This window comes from Trachypithecus francoisi, unplaced genomic scaffold (genome assembly GCF_009764315.1).
Source record: "Trachypithecus francoisi isolate TF-2019V2 unplaced genomic scaffold, Tfra_2.0 Lachesis_group18, whole genome shotgun sequence".
In the NCBI taxonomy this organism is placed as follows: domain Eukaryota; kingdom Metazoa; phylum Chordata; class Mammalia; order Primates; family Cercopithecidae; genus Trachypithecus; species Trachypithecus francoisi.
In genome coordinates, this window is record NW_022681463.1 from 70647622 (window position 1) to 70665562 (window position 17941).

At 37.9% G+C, this 17941-nt stretch overlaps 1 protein-coding gene across 4 annotated transcripts in view; it reads right to left on the reverse strand.

The window, feature by feature from the left end:
* The window catches only part of LRCH1 (leucine rich repeats and calponin homology domain containing 1), a 210554-nt gene that overhangs the window by 102654 nt on the left and 89959 nt on the right, over nt 1–17941 (reverse strand). For all 4 annotated transcript variants that reach the window (XM_033176924.1, XM_033176922.1, XM_033176923.1 and 1 more), the window contains exon 2: nt 8317–8461. In XM_033176924.1, coding sequence (XP_033032815.1) covers nt 8317–8461 — 145 coding nt within the window. The remainder of the gene's footprint in view (nt 1–8316; nt 8462–17941) is intronic.

Sequence of the window (17941 nt, forward strand, 5' to 3'; positions counted from 1 at the left end):
AATGTGTTACGATGGAGGTAATGTGAAGCCCCAAATTAAAATGTTAAATTTGCTGTACTTACTATAACCTTGCATACCAAACTCAGAAAACATATATTGTTTTCAAGCATATGTAGAATATTTACAAAATTAACTATACACAGCAAAACTTGACCAATCTAAATGAATCTATTTCAAACAGAAAATATTCTCTGACACAATATAACTAAATTAAGAGTAAACTTTTAGAGATAACTTTAAAAACTGTTCTATAAATATTTAGCCCAGGTGTGGTGGCTCACGCCTGTAATCCAAGCACTTTGGGAGTCGGAGGTGGGTGGATCACTTGTGTCCAGGAGTTTGAGACCAGCCTAGGCCACAGAGTGAGACTCCATCTCTATAAAAAAATGTAAAAATTAGGTTGACATGGTGGTGCATGCCTGTAGTCCCAGCTACTGGGGAGGCTAAGGTGGGAAGATAGGTTAAGCCTTGAAAGTCAAGGCTGTGGGGGGCCATAATCGCACCACTGCACTCCAGCCTGGGCGATGGAGCAAGACCCTGCCCCCCACCAAAAATGAAAATAAAAAAGAAATTTAACACTCACAAACCACAGAAGTAATACCGGAAAGTAGAAAAGACTGGGAGTGATTAAAAACGACTGCACAGCAAAACTTTTAGGAGTCAGTTAAAGCACTATACAGAGGAAAACTGTGGACTTAAATGCTCCTGTAAGAAAAGAAAAAATCACTAGAAATCAATGAGCAAAACATCTAAAATCAAAAGCTAAGTTTAAAAAAAGTTATTAAAACACACCATCTTCTATAAAAGTGGATAAAGAATGTACAAATTTATAGTATTAGAAATAAAAATGAGAACCAATTATAGCTACAGTAGAAATTTTAAAAATACAAAGGCCTTCTTTGTTTAAATACTTAATTTGTTCCCTTGGAAAATCCCTAATATCTATTTTCACAATTATAAAACTGTCCTAAGGAGCATGGAATGCAATAGAGATCATGTTCAACAAGATAACAGAGGTGAAAGTGCTTAGTGACCTATAAATGTCAAAGAAATATATCCCATTCATTTCTATTAATTACGAAATAGTGTAGCCTAGGGATAAACCACTTTCTGATATCCTATCTAAAGTTAAGCGTTGTTGAAGGGCTCAGATTTGATAGTGTGATGGTTAAATCTTAAATCCTATTTAGCTATTAAGAAGTAGTGGTGGCTGGGCATGGTGGCTCACATCTGTAAATTCTAACACCTTGGGAGGCCAAGGCGGGCAGATTACTTGACCTCAGGAGTTCGAAACCAGCCTGGACAACATAGCAAAATTCCATCTCTACAAAAACAAACAAAAAACACACAAAAAATTAGCTGGGCACGGTGGTGCACGTCTGTAGTCCCAGCTACTAGTGAGGCTGACATGGAAGGGTCACCTGAGCCCAGGGAGGTCGAGGCTGCAGTAAGCTGTGATCACACCACTGCACTCTAGCCTGAGCAACAGAGCAAGACCCTGTCTTGAAAGAAAGGAAGGAAGGGAGGGAGGGAGGGAGGGAGGGAGGAAGCGGGGAAGTGGTGGTGGTGATGATCCCCGAAATTCACACCTTTCATATATGTATGTTCTTTTTTTAAAAAAAAATTCTCTCTTCTTCTCTACTGCACTTGTTATAGGACTTGGTAAAGTGCAGTGTTCTTAGAGGATATATAGTAAGTTGATTATTGATGAAATGGCAATGTTTCACAGTGCTTTTTATCTGTCTCGTTAGACAAATAAATGCAATTTGGAACTTGTTCATTTACGGCTGGCAGAATAAACTTTGACAACAATATAAACAAAAAAAATATACAATGGAATTAGGAGTGGGTATTTACCTCAGTTCCAGAGCACTAACCTGCTGCACAAAGTCTTAACAACTCTATTAAGATCAGAAACAGAACTGAAAACAAAACCAACAAATTCTGACAGTACTCTAGTTATCAAAGTCATAAAATCCCTTTTGTGTCGCTCTGTTCTTTTTTTCAATGCACACACTGATCTGAAACAACAGCTATGATCTGGTGATATGTAATAATGGGAAAATCCTCTTTGGAAGTTATGCCAAGTATGAACTATCCTAAAAGGAATGGAATCTGATAAGAAACAGTCAATCATTCATGCATTCACACTTCATAAAGCCTGTCAGCTACCAATGGCAACGGACATAATTTTACAGGCACAATAATTTATAAACACATTAATAATTTTAGGGACCACTGGCTACCGGTTCCACCTTGATAACAGATGCTCAATGAGCACTAGAAAAGGCAAAGCTTAAACTCCACGTGGTTGGCCATGCACATGCACTGGATGACTCCAGTGGCCCCTTCCAACTCTGCTATCCTATGAAAAATGTTTTCAAATTTTAAGTCAGTTCACTTTCAAACTCCAGTTCAGTTCACTTTCAAACTCCAATTCAGTTCACTGTGTTTTTGGTGTCTTTCTGCTGAGCTGTCATTTCACAAAACAAAACCTGGCTACCAAAGACCAGCTCGAAAATATACATGAATATATACACTAAAGTTTTCTCATTTTCCCTTTGAATAAGGTAAGATCTTCATGAAAGAATGTGGGATACACATTTGTATTGAATGGAACAAAATTCCTCCTCCTTTCCAGTTTAGGAAAACACCATCAATTTTTTCATTTTTTTAGAGAGAAGAAACACCATCCTACAATTGAGACTTTCTTTAGATTGTCAGTGCAGGGAGAGAAGACATTTCTTCTACAAGTAAGAACAAATGTAGTTAAATTTAATTTTTAGTTCACAACAAAAAAATACAAAGTCTGTGTTTTCTAAGGCAACCCTAGCATGCAAGACGCTTGTCCCAATCCAAGATGACTCCTCAGTGTGACTCCCAAAGGAATGTGGGGATACTGGTTATAGGACCATCAGGAAGCTGGCTCTTTCTGCACATTGTTCAGCAGCCAAAAAGAATGCCAGGCTGCAGAAAAAGCAGCCAAAACAGATTCCTTTTATGGTGTGATAACATTTTGTTCAAGAGACCGCCCTGTTCTTTACAGGCAATGCTTCAGAACCCACTCCTAGTAGGTGGGGAGAGGTTGGGACTTCTAATGAATATAGCAGGCCTAGCCGGGTGTATTTCACCCTAGAAAAGTAACAGCACTCACCGAGAGTTCTGGAAGCAATATGATCAAATACTATACAGAACTTTCATTTCTTGGCAGCCGCTACCCGTGAGATGAGACTTTTTAACCAAGGTCCCTATTCTTAGATTCATAACACTCCTACTATTGCCAAGAGTTTTGCTAGTCTGGGTTATTTTATTTTCCTACGGTACATTTTCTTCATGAGGCTCATCAACAACAACCTCTCCAGCATCTTAAAATAGATTTTTAACTTTGTGAGGCTTTCCTGTGTAATTCAGGTTCAAAGTGTTGGTTCCTCTATAGGAACAAGTCTTGCTTAATCATTTTTATTGTTCTTGGCCACATTTCTTGGATTAAGACACTTTATAACAGGAAAAGACACAGTGGCACATATACTAAACTAACATAACCTTTTGTTGTGAACACCAAGAGGCAAAGATTAAAAGCCCAGATCCTTCAAACACAGGCTACATAAACAGCAATAAATTAATATTTTCTACAAACATAACATTTCTATCACGTGAGAAAATGTGAAAAATATGTAAGTGTTTTTAACTGCACTTCACAGTAAGGATTTTTTTCATGTGCTAACTAAATTTATCTCTAGTTTAGGACTAGAGGTTGTTGGCACCAAGCGGCCTTTTGACATTTAAAGACAACCTATTAGCCAAAAAGCTGGTTAGGCAGTGACATATCACCACCACCACCACCATCATCGTCATCATCATTATCATCACCATCACTATCACCATCAAATATTTATGGCTATTTCCTCAGCTGAAATACACAATATACTCCAGAGGTGTAATCAATTTTGAATGGTTCCTATGAATTCAAAGTAGCTTCATATGACATCTCTCCTACTTTGGAATATACAAAATTAGTAATTTCTACATGTAATTTACTGAGAGGAGAAAAAAATCTAAATAGAGTGAGATCATGTTGATTTTAAGTATAGACAGACAAAATCTGTGAAAATTTGAAAAGCAGCTTCTTTGCACTATTTTATCTAACAAGTCTTTCTTCTCAGTTAATAGATATAAGAGGAAAATTTCTAAGTGCTACAGAAAAGAAAGTATTTTAGGGTACTTGTTTATAAAATCAGACAAACTTACCTATTTGTTAAAGCTCTTTCAGATCATACCATACTTGATATCGTCTACCTTAAGTGTGAGCTCAAAAGTAATTTACAGTTTATTTAATTTTAAGAAATTCACACCGACTTCCCCATACATCAAAATTAATGATAATGTCCTGCATTGATTATATATTTCTTTCTTGGCTATATAAGTTTTGTTCTTTGGCATGCTATCCCATTCATAACTACTGCAGAAAAAAACACTAGATTAGCTCTTCTACAAAGCAGTGTGTTTACAGCATCCTAAGTCTCTGTGTACTTTTCAAGCGAGGGGATTGGCAGTCTCTCCCCAAAGGCCAAAAGTCAACGAAGTCCACTACGTCCCTTCACCATACCCAACAAATACACATTTTATTTTGCTAACTTAATAATATCCAGGAGGAGCAGAAAAGACATGAAAAGGCCACAGTGGCTAACCCTGGTTGTTGTGGAGGAGACATCACGTCGTGATCACACACAGGCACAATATTCTGAGTTCCTCCTGCTTACCAGGCTTGGGGATGGCTGGGAGTGGGGTGGCAGTCTGTGGACAGGAAGAACTCACACAGACAACACTATCATGTGGATGATACTATTCAACATCTGAGAAGACTTCAAAACAATTTTATTAGATGACACTGGTATTTTCTAGATACAATTATGTATTTGGAAGTAAACAAATGTGGCAGTCACTGTTTCAGATACTAATAAATCTTTTAGGCAAACGCTATATTGCCTTCAACATCAAATCACTCCCAAACTGATAAATATCTCAATTTCAAGGGTCCAATTCCTAGAAGACATGTTTCAACTATACCCAGTAATCAAATAGGAATTAAAGGCCTTGTAATTGAATAACACAAGAGGACCAGCTTCCTGATTACTTTAAAGATTATTCTCATTAATATTTTTATTTTATTTTATTTTATTTATTTATTTATTTATTTCGAGATAAGGTCTCATTCTGTTGCCCAGGCTGGAATGCAGTAGCACAATCATGGCTCACTGTAGCTTCAACCTCCCAGACCCTCTCACCTCGGCCTCCCGGGTAGCTTGGGACTACAGGCAGACACGCCAGCACGCCTGGCTAATTTTTGTATTTTTGTTTTAGTAGAGATGGGTTTCAACATGTTGCCCAGGCTGGTCTTGAACTCCTGGGCTCAAGGGATCTGCCTGCCTCGGCCTCCCAAAGTGCTGGGATTACAGGGGTAAGCCACTGCGCCCAGCCTACTACTTTATGTTATACATTTATACTCAAGTAAAAAATTTTATAGGAAGTTTTAAAAATAATTTTGTGTGTGTGTGTGTGTGTGTGTGTATATGTATGTATATATAGTATTTGGCTTTCAAAAAGTTTAGAGGATAGCCACCCATTTTTCTTATATCTTTATACAATACCTCTAAGAGGTAAGCTTTTTCTCATATTTTCTCTATTTGTCAAATTCCTTCAAAGAGTACATGATTCAATATGGGAGAACAGGTCTCAGACATGGTATTATTAAAAGTAGCAGAAGTGGACAAAGAAAAACAGAACAAAAACAGAATGACCCACGTACGTGGGAGAAAACAGATGCAACCATGAAGCTAAAAATTACAGACTGAAAACAATATTTAAAGAGTTAGATGCTTAACAGCCTCTTTCTATATTCTTTTTCCTTTCCATTACCAGGAATTCATCACAAAACACTGCTTATAACATACCACAGAGTCCTCTTCAGCCATCATCAGTTTCAATGAATTCTCCATCTCTGGCTTAAAACATCCTCAGATCCATACTCCAATGTATACTTCCTACCCATTTGAAGACAGCAATAATCTATTCTCAATTAGGTGTGACATGGAAACCAAAACCATTTTACTAATGTTCTAAAAATACAATATACATTTTAAGATTACATTATCTGGTATGATTAGCATTTTAAAATCCCTATCATCGTAAAAGTAAAATGTCATCTATACCCAAAAGTTTCTCAATGAACATGGACTAAATACAACAATGCAAAGTTAAATATATAGACTTACTGCATCCAGGACTACTAGCAGTGAAAATGTCACAGCAGGACAGGAGTAGGTAAGTAAACTGCACATGCTTTCCCCTGTATATGTTGGAATTAGAGTACAGATGTCTTAGGGAGATACTGATCCAAATTCTATAGACACCTATGCTTGCTGCACCAGGAAATTCCAAGGTTATTAACACCCTACTACGTCAGAAACAGCAAGAAAATTCAAAATGGTCAGATAAGTCAGAAATCTGCAGAAGTGAAGATTAGATACATGAGCCTCCAGATGATCCTAACAGTAACCTACACCTTATTAACCAAAAAGAAGTTAAGGCTACTTAAAAAACTGCTAGGATTTTTTTCAACTCTGATAAAAAAACAAAGGCACTTGGCCAGGCACGGTGGCTCACGTCTGTAATCCCAGCACTTTGGGAGGCCGAGGCAGGCAGATCATGAGGTCAGGAGATTGAGACCATCCTGGCCAACACGGTGAAACTCTGTCTCTACTAAAAATACAAAAAATTAGCAGACGTGGTGGCAGGCACCTGTAGTCCCAGCTACTTGGTAGGCTGAGGCAGGAGAATGGTGTGAACCCAGGAGGCGGAGCTTGCAGTGAGCCAAGATCACACCACTGCACTCCAGCCTGGGTGACAGAGTGAGACTCCATCTCAAAAAAAAAAAAAAAGCACTTCTACAGAAATGCAACGGAAACTCTTTATTTTATTTTATTTTATTTTTTTTGACATGGAGTTTTGCTCTTGTCTCCCAGGCTGGAGTGCAATAGCACGATCTCTGCTCACTGCAACCTCCACCTCCCAGGTTCAAGCGATTCTCCTGCCTCAGCCTCCTGAATAGTTGGGACTACAGGCATGCGCCACCATGTCCAGCTAATTTTGTATTTTTAGTAGAGATGCGGTTCCACCATGTTGGCCAGGCTGGTCTCAAACTCCTGACCTCAGGTGATCCACCCGTCTCAGCCTCCCAAAGTGCTGGGATTACAGGCAGGAGCCACCACACCTGGCCAGAAACTCATTTTTGACTGCAAGGAAAACAAGAGAAAACCAGTAATTTTCGGTAGCCAACTAAATCAAAACAAAAATCAAAACTAAATCAAAACTAAAAAACCACTGACATTATACCTGGTTCGTTGAACTTTCTGAACTTTGATGTCAGGTATATCTGTTACTCAACACAAGCCTTGCTCCCCTTTCACACCAACATGACACAACTGACATGAGAAAAGGCTACATTCAGGCTTGCAATTGGGGATCTTGTATTCACAGTAAAGATAGATTTGATAAAACAGCTTCTCTCCCTCTCCTGACATCCCAGATATGGGGAAAGGATTTAGAATTTGACCAGAGCACCTAGCTGCAAAGTCTAAAACCAAGGCCTTAAAATAACCGATTTTCTTAACATCAGAGCTACTCGGGGGCATTAATACATGATACCATGTTGTACATAATCAATTAATGCACATTACTAAACCATGCTCAGCAAACACTGACCTAAGTTAGTGGGATGGAAAGATAGATAGCAAACTTTATATCTGGCTAGAGTTGTTCAGTGCTCCTCAACTTTCTTAAGAAGGCTTAAAGTGAATGGGCTCAATTAGTACTAGGTAGCAAAGCCCAATGCTATCAATAATTGCCAAAGTTCACCCAGGCTTTCTCTCTTTTTTTTTTTTTTTTTTTGATCCTTGTCTGTCCCAACAACCAACTCTTTTTCACTTCCTTTATACTTCCTCCTCCAAAATCCACATGAATACTTGAAGACAACATAATTACAACCTTACAAATACCAAGTAGACAAAGAGAATAAATGATATAAATCATTTTTTTAAAAAATACCTTGTCATATTGACATTCAGGGAAGTCTTGCACCAAAAGCAGTATTAACAACATTACAAATTTTTAGAAAAGTTATTATTTAAAACATCTTTGTGGGATCTACATCAAAGGAAAATCAAGAATTGCAAAGAAGGAAAAAAATGGATAGAAATGAAAGCATAAGTTTTTTATTTCTTTCATTGAATTTGATTACAACTTTTATGTTTAACCTACCTCAAGTTCAGGTAAGTCAGCATCTGGAGATTAATGATGGCTTCAGGAATGACTCTGATACAGTTGTGATACAAATTAAGAATTTCCAGTGATACAAAATGGCACAATTCCATTGGAACTTCAACCAGTCTGTTTTTAGATAAATCTATAAGAAAAGGAGAGAATATTTTCTCAATAAAATTTGAACAAAATCAATATACTTGTATTAACCACAGTTTTTCTTAACATTATACATTTTGACCAACATTATCATTTTTTTTTGCACCTCTGTTACTACAGCATTGTGATTTCTATTTCCCTTTTCTATTTCCTTGCCAAATTCTGGAACATGTGGGATTTGGAAAAGCAAAAATACCACTAAAACTTTTTAGCTCTCTAAAGAACTTTTTACTGTATCTAAAAATTATTTTATTTACAACTCATTCTACCAGACAAGTATGGAAAATGCTATCCTTGAACATATCGGAATACATATATATTTACCAAAATTATTAATTCAAGTTTGCTTTTTTTTTTTTTTTTTTTTTTTGAGACAGGATCTCACTTGGTTGCCTGGACTGGACTGCAGTAGCATGATTTCAGCTCACTGCAATCTCAACCTCCCGGGCTCAGGTGATCCTCCCACCTCAGCCTCCCGAGCAGCTGGGACTACAGACATGCACCATCACGCCTGGCTAATTTTTGTAGGAACATGTCTTTTACATCCTTTATAAAAGAACACATAACAGACAATAACCAAGTATTTTATTCACGAGAATTACTGAGAGCTTATAAGACTGAGATAAATTGTGTCTATTAAGAACTGATTCTATGAAGCATAATCAGCAGTAAAACTGGACACCACTGGGCAAATGTACCAAAGAAAGCAATCATAGTCCCCAGAACAGTGTAACCATACAGTATGGCCTACAGTATTACCATCCCAATGATAAAATTATGCAATAGTCCTTAATATCTTAACATCTAAATAGTCTTTAATATCTTAATATCAAAATGAATGAGAGACATGACTGTCAAATTCCATAAAACATAGAATATAAGGAAAGAACCACCACTTTTGAAAACAACTCAACAATAGTAGATAACCTCACCCTGTATCAGGAGGGACTCAAACAGTAACTGAAGATTATCAGTAAATACGTAACATATACTTAAGGAACCATACTTTAGCCAAAGAAAACACAGCAAATGTAAATATGTCAATATCACAGATTAAATAGATGTTAAAGAGCCACCTTCCCTCCAATAAATAAATACACAAATAAGCAAAATCAGGACTAGTTAGCTTCAGAGGGACAATTCTAACAAACTTTTAAGGAATAATTTTGAGAATGATGGTTTCCAGCTTCATCCATGTCCCTGCAAAGGACATGAAATCACCCTTTTTTATGGGAGCATAGGGAATACAAAGATCTTATACTATCAAAACAATTCACCTTATAAACAGACCAAAGTAAAATAGTATATGATTATCTTCAAGGATATGTAAAAGGCATTTGGTAGAGTACAATATTTATTTTTAAACAACCTTATAAGGGATATTTTATATATTTTACACACACCAGCAAAATGACACAAAAGAAGACATATAATTTATGATAATAGCAAAAGGGCAAAATCCTCAGCAAATCTTAAGGAATATGCAAAATTTATACGACAAAAACTTTAAAATGCTACTAAGGCAAAATTTTAAAAGGTGATGACAATTATCTCAATTATATCTGTATAATTTAAGGCACTTCCAATTTAAACAAAAAAATACTTCCAGAATTTAAAAAAATGTGTTGGTGTTATTATACAAGTTGATTCTAAAGATCTCACGGTAAAATAATGTGAACATAGTAAAGTATTTCTCAACAAAGAAGAGCCCTGAGAGGATGAGCTCTCCTGGATATTAAAAACACATCATAAAGCAATGTGGTGGATAGATGGGAAGGTCAATGGCATGAATTACTAAGATGGGAAACGGGTCAAGAGACATACATATGGAAATCAAGGCCATGGACCTGACTGGTAGAGGTCTGCACAGCAGAAGGTGAGCATCAGGCTGGCAAGTGAAACTTCATATGTATTTACAGCCACTCCCCACTGCTCACATTACCGCCTGAGGTCTGCCTCCTGTCAGATCATCTCGGGCATTGATTCTCATAGGAGCACAAACCCTACCGTGAACTGTGCATGCAAGAGACCTAGGTTGCGTGCTCCTTGTTAGAATCTAATGCCTGATGATCTGTCACTATCTCCCATCCCCCTCAGATGGGACCGTCTAGAGCAGGAAAACAAGGCCGCTGATTCTATATTATGGTGTAATATAATTATTTCATTATATATTACAATGTAGTAATAACAGAAATAAAGTGCACAATAAAGTAATGCACTTGAGTTATCCCGAAACCATCCCCCACTCCGGTCTGGGGAAAAATTGTCTTCCACAAAACCGGTCCCTGGTGCCAAAAAGGTTGGGGACCACTGAAGTATGTAATAAAGGTGGCATTTCAAATCAACAGGCAAAAGACACAAGGCCAGTAGTTTGAGAAAACTGAATAGCCATCTAATATGAACAACAACAACAAAAAAGATGACTACCTATCTCGTACCTTTTATCTCAATAAAGTCTAGATGAATGAGAGATCTGTGAAAAGCCGGAACAGCACCAGGACAGCATGGGTTGTGTTTATGATCTCAGAATGGGGAAGGCTTTGTATGAATAGTATAAAGTGAGAGTGCCAAATTCAACACACACACAAAAGTATGGCATTTTAAATCAAAATCTTCACCATAAACATTTATGACAATCAAGGAATAGGGGAGGATGGAAAGTTCTACAATTCATAAACCCAATAGGCAAATTTTTTATATACAGAAAGAGTTTCTACAGTTGACAGAAATAAGACAAATCGTAAACAAGAAAAGAAAAATAGATATGAACAGATGGCTCACAGAAAATGATACACGAACGGCTCTTAAGCATATGAAAAAAGGATCAACCACACTCAAATTAGAGTGACACAAATTACAACTACATGGGATAGTATTTTTCATCTATTAGAATGGTGAATATAAAAAAATCTGATAAACACATTGTAATACTGAGGCCATGGTGATGTGAACGAAGAACATTTTTCAGTAATATCTGTAAATATTACAAATGCACATACACTTTAACCTAGCAGTCTTTCTTATCTACAGATATTCTTATACATATGCAAATGACCTATTTTTTTTTTAGCATGGTTCCTTTTTTTTCTTTTTTTTTTTTTTTTTTTTGAGATAGAGTCTCATTCTGTCACCCAGGCTGGCATGCAGTGGTGTGATCTCAGCTCACTACAGCCTCTGCCTTCTGAGTTCAAGAAATTCTCCTGCCTTAGCCTCCTGAGTAGCTGGGATTATAGGCATACACCACCACGTCCAGCTAATTTTTGTATTTTTAGTACAGATGGGGTTTCACCATGTTGGCCAGGCTGGTCTTAAACCCTAGACCTCAGGTGATCTGCCCACCTTGGCCTCCCAAAGTGCTGGGATTACAGGCGTGAGCCACCACGCCTGGCCAGTATGCTTTCAAAGAGCAAAAGATGGAAAGCAAATAAAATACAGGACTGGTTAAGTATTAATATACCATTAACAAACATCACAAATATGCTAAAATTAAATCAATTGATATTAATATAATATTAATTCTATTTTGTGTGATGGAATGTAATATTAAACATTATATTCCATAATGGAATACTAATACTATGCAGCCACAAAAATGAATGAAGCAGCTCTATATGTGCTGATACAAAACAAACTTCAAAATAGATTCTAAATGTTTAAAAAAAAAAAAACAGTTGCAGGACAGTGCATATAGTGTTTCTGGGTTTTAATGAATATTTACATAATTATTTAAATATAAGTAGATTACGTCCAGAAAGCTACACAAGGAACTGTTTAAAGTGGTTGTTTCTGGAGAAAGGATCTCTGGCTAGGCAGACAGGAGTGAATGGGAGGAAGACTTCTCACTGTAGATACTTCTGTGTCTTTAGAAATATCACTGCATTGCTTATTTGATTGTGATATGTAATATATACACAATATGATAACATATGTAATTGTGTGTATGTGTGTATACATATCTCTGTCTCATTCGCCCATCAGCATTCTTATTCTTTCTCTGCACAAAGAATTTCGTTTCACTTAAAAAGAATTAAGAGGCCAGGGCAAACTGTGAATTTCCTCATATTAAATTAAGGAAAATATTGAAGCAAGCCTCCTTTCACGAATGTTTAGAATCTAAATAGAAAAGAATGCCAGAAGTCACTTGCGTTCTTTCTTTTTGAAACACTTTACTAGCCGTAGTGATCTTGATGTGCTACACGGCTGGAAATTTGCCCAGGAAACTTGTATGTTATCGTTTCCTTCAGGTTCAAATCAAAGGAAGTTCCACTGAGGGTCCAGTTTACATTCCAAACTTTACCTTTCCTGAGAATGGCTAGGACTATACTATCTAATTGAATGAAAAAGATATAGAATATATGCGTGTAGAATATTTCAAGAACTACTTTAGGTAATGAGAGTGTTTCTGTGATTTCAGTGTCACTAATGTTTCTTTAAGCAAGAAGAAAATAGTATTTTTGTAGAAATACTGTCACATAGCTACGAACCTTTTAAAGGACAACGAGGCATAAAATTAATAATAGAAACCACTCTAACCTGAGAGCAGAAGACTAGTTCTAAATCTACAACCACCTGAAATGTTTGAGAAAGTTGCTCAATTTTCTAGGCCTCTGTTTCTGAATAGGTAATACTGAAGTATATAAAACTAGATGAGTTCTAACATTCTTTTCAGAGCTAAGATTTATGTGAATAAGTCAAATGTATTCTGAATTCAAATATTTTAAGTCAAAAATATTCAAAATCCAAGAAATTTTGTTTCATCATCATAATTATTAGCAGCAGTTAAATATCACAAGAAGTTACAAAATACAAACCCACCAATACTGTAATTAAATATTGGCATATTATGTTAATAAATTTCACATTTCACTGTAGAATATATATTCCATCATATAATCTGAATTTTAAAAGTGTTCTGTTTTCAAACTTGGGAAAAATGTAATGGTAAGACAAGTAAGTTACAAAATGACTTACAAATTCAGCTAATATTCAATTCTGGGCTAAACTTACTAATGGCATCATTAATAACCATTTGCTAAAAATGTGCTAGAATACTGCACTAATTAGCGTATCGGTCTGGTATTTTCATTACTATTTACAATGCAGATTATATTTGCTCTCCCCTCTTCTTATCTTTTCCTCCATAATCTCCAGTTTTGAGGGGAAACTCTGGCATTTTTTCTTCCAAGTAATTTCTTCTCTGGCTGTCTGACTGTATCCCAGAAGCCGCTGTGCTAAGGGCTGGTGAGAGCCTCTCAAGGGATGAGATTAGTCCTGCTAGCTGAAAGGAAAAGGAGGTTTACCTGATACAGCCTACATTTTCCCATTATTTTAAGTTGTGTCTGATCTCTTTTAAATCTTGTTTTTAATTATGCTATTCTATATGTACTTTTTTAGGATTCCTTTCTGAAAGGAGCCAGGCTACACATTACACATTCATAAAGTTATAAGGTAATAGTGGGCTTCTGCCATGCCCAGGTCTACAATGCTGGACAAACAGGCAGAACAACTGTCCACCGAGTTAGTGACAGTTCACCTATGCAATGGGTCCCCTGTTGTCTTGGGTTTGTGTTACAATTTCTACATTAACAAGGATGAAACTATATTATAAAATCTACACACAGCTTAGACACTTTCACTGGCTATACAAAAACAGTTCCCCAGATCAGCATTGCCCAAGTTACAACAAAACAGAAAAACAGAAAAACAAAAGCTTTCCTTTTTTCTTTGTTTAGTTTCATTCACTCCGTGCTGAATTAGGTATGCATCCTCAATGTACACTAAGGATGGAGTATCTACGGAAATGGAAAACCACTTCAGGCCTACTTTCAAGAGTTTAAATTTTGAAAAGTAAGATGAGGCAAACCAGAATGAAACATAAGGCAGGATGCCCTAATTGCGCTTTTAAAATGGTACAAATAAAGAGCTAGGCATTTGGGAGAAGGTAGATGAATGACAGTTGGCAAAGTCTGTCATGCATTGACCAATTCAAGCCCGACACTGGAGCTTCACATCTGGCACTTCATTTAAACCACTGCATGTAGCAGCAGTAGCCCCACCAACCTAAAGATGACAAAACTAAGGCTCTGAAAGCTTCTGTCACTTATGTGCCTAACGCCAAAGATGGACAGAGCTCCCCACACAAGACCACTCTTTCTCCATGGAATAATGCCAAGCAAGACCAGCTTTATTATCAGGAGGATACAGCAATTAAATCTTCACTGCACTTTTATGTGCCCAAAATTCAACCACAATAAAGTCAACATGGTCTTCGTATAAGCCCGGAAGGTAAGAAAGTGATGAAAATCATGGATGAAAAAGGAAAGTACTGAAAAAAATAGGTCGGCTGATGGGCTTAACTCAAGAAGTAACAACATGAAGCTTGGCTTGAATTGCTAATTGTATTAACCTTACATAAACACTATTTTGATGAATAGGCTTCCAAATATATGACTTGCTTTTTCTCTGAGTATCATTTAATCCTCAACTTTGTTAACAGAAGAGAGGAAGAGGGTGCAAAAAAAAATGGGCATGTTTGCTTTTTGATGCTTTGCTTAGGCTGATATGGAAATCATCTTGTGTCTTTGAGAACCCACCATGGGGAAGACACCTAGAAGGGAAGTGGAAGTGAGTCTGGATCAAGATGTTTTGACTCTGATAATCCAGAATAGATAATCTCTTTACAAATAGTGGGAGTGAAAGATATACATACATGTTCAAAATTTTTTCTGTCCTGATAACCAAGAAATAAAACGTCTGGTCCCTCTTTAAAGAGGAGAGAAAAAGAGAGAAAGGAAGGAATGAATCTAGGACTTAGTTGAATTAAAGACATGAGAGGGCAGTCCGTTCATGGTTCACAGAGATATGAGCATTCCTAACTCTGCCTTTGAAAGGGCAGAGCCATGCCGGAAGCACCACTAACAATGACAGATACATCAAAGTGTGAGTAATGAAGGTTCTCCCACTCAGGAAAGACAGAAAGAATAAGAACTCATAGATAACAGGAAAATGTTAAAAAGGCAATTGGTATCTTTGTCTTCAACGGCAACCAAATAAGAGGGGGCAAATGGGCAAGGGGCTGTGAAAGGTGGTAGGGTCTGAGTGACAGAAAGACAAGTAAGCTTTTAAAAGTTAGAGATACATGCTGATAAAGAATTTGTGTTTGTCTTTGTTATTTATTGCTCTAATTCTATTATCAATATGCTTGTATAGAGGTGTTAGTGAATCGGCTTATGAGCTATTTCCCTAAACAAAATATGCGTGTATTGTTTCTCAATCTTGTTGGCACACTGCAATCACTTGGAGAGTTTTTTTAACATCTGAAAGCCTGGGGTTCGTAGCCAGAAACTTGGACATGAGGATTCCTGAGATGTCCAGCTGATTTCCAGTGTGCTATGGGAAAGCCAGGTGAACAGATGACACAACCTACTTCTGCTTTCTCTACCTAAACCAAACCTCCACAGATGTTGCTGTCCTAAGAGCAGAGGTAGTTCCCAGAAAGGGTGTGGTTTGGATACCAGGCTAGTACCTGAGAAATAACCTAATTTGGGAAAGAAAATCTTAGCCAATCCGGAATTAAGCATTGCTAGGTTAGATTCTTACTCTGAACTCCTCAGTTTCTGATACAATCAGAGCAACAAGAATCTGACTTGGAATACGGAGTTTTGCAATTTTGAGTTGTCCATGATTACAGAAAATTTGTGGGGTTTTTTTTCCTCATGTAATCCTCATCACAACCTAGTGAGGCAGGTGCTGTTATGATTCCTAATCACATGCAGGCACTAAAGACCAGAGAGGTTAGGTAACTTGCCCAAGGACACAGAGTCAGTCAGTGGCAGAGCCAAGAACTAATCCAGTTTTGTGTGACACCAAAGTCCTGTCTTGAATCTACTGATTCTGCCTCATAGAACTGCATACAGGCAACATCAGTTGTTCATATGGGTATAGCTTGTAAAACAAACAAAACAATGACTGACCCATTTCAGGTGCCTGGTCACCAGGCATCAAAAAGATTCTATAGCTCTGTACTAAAAGTAAGTGACCTCTGGCCAGGTCCCTAATATTTTCTCCAGAAAGAAGAGCACATGTCTTTAGTGCCACGTATCCTCCATCCAGCCCATGATGGGCATTGTCCTTTCCTGCTGGAATCCCAGCCTGGGTCTGGCTCTGCAATGCGGAGCTGGGCCGCCACAGCTCTATCTGTGCAAACATACCTAGGCAGCAAACCGGAACCCCAGAACCACGTCCTCCCCACGTCCACCTCTTAATGGAAGCATTCACATGAAAGCCGAACAGCCAGAAATAAAACAATAAGAGTCACCGCTGCCAAGATAAGCTTTGCAAATCCCTAAAATAAAGTAGCCAGATGAATAAAAATAAGCAGGGTAGGGTAGAAAAACAGTCAATGGAATCTGGTGTGCAGTCAGCACGATTGGAAGGACAGTGTTGTTTTTGTATGAAAAAGGAAAGTGGTGTCTCAGGAGGATCTGGACAAGTTCTCCACTCTCCAGCAACAACATCCTGAGTTATCAGCCACCACAGCCATCGAGTAGCCGTGCTGAGAACCATCAAGCAGCGGTGCTGACAGACCAGGACAGCTGGGAACCTCATTTGCAACATCTTGTTTTATGGTCCGAAGAGAAGATCTCATCTTGAAAGTCGAAATCCATACCAGTTCCACAGAGGAAGACCAAATGACACCATAAACATGTTATCGTGGAAATCTAATTTCAGAATCTTAGCACACATCATGATGTCTCAATAACTGGTTAAAAGGTGAATCTGTCACTTATTCGTCTAAAGCCCTGGCCCACCACAAAAGTGCATGGAATCTGCTGTTTTCCCAGTACTGAGGGGGCTGCTCTGTTATCTCCACCCTCTTGCTGCTCTTCCTGGGACCACTGCCTTGGTGGAGATAGTCCTTGGTAGAGATAAGATCTAGGGTCATCTGCCCTCCTTGGACAATCCATCCCTATCTTCACCTAGGCAGGCAAGGGTCTCTCTAGAAGAATCTCAGCTACATCTTTCTATCCATCCTGAAATTCCTGTCTCAGCTCTGCAACGTCTTCGGTGTCTGACCTTCACTTCCCACTCCTCTAGACACCCCACCCAGCCCCATGACTCAGCACCCATGGGGCACACATTCAGAACTGCCCTGCAGTAAGGGAGTGCTACCCAGCCAATGAAGCAGAACCCATGGGCTGACTCACCCCTGTCTCTGCAGACAAAACAACCCGATGCTTCCAGGGTTAAATGGGCAGAAATATTAAGCAGTTCCTTACAAGTTTTGAGTGAGTAAAGATCTCAGCCTGCATCTCTTAAGAGATCAACAAAGAAGTGAGGTCAAACAACAGAAATGTGATCAACCATTCTCCAATATGAACCACGAGGTCCTCCCTGATCACCTCCTTAAAACTTCTTTCGTGACCATCTTAAACTTCTTCCTCTGTTCTACATTTTCTTTTTATCT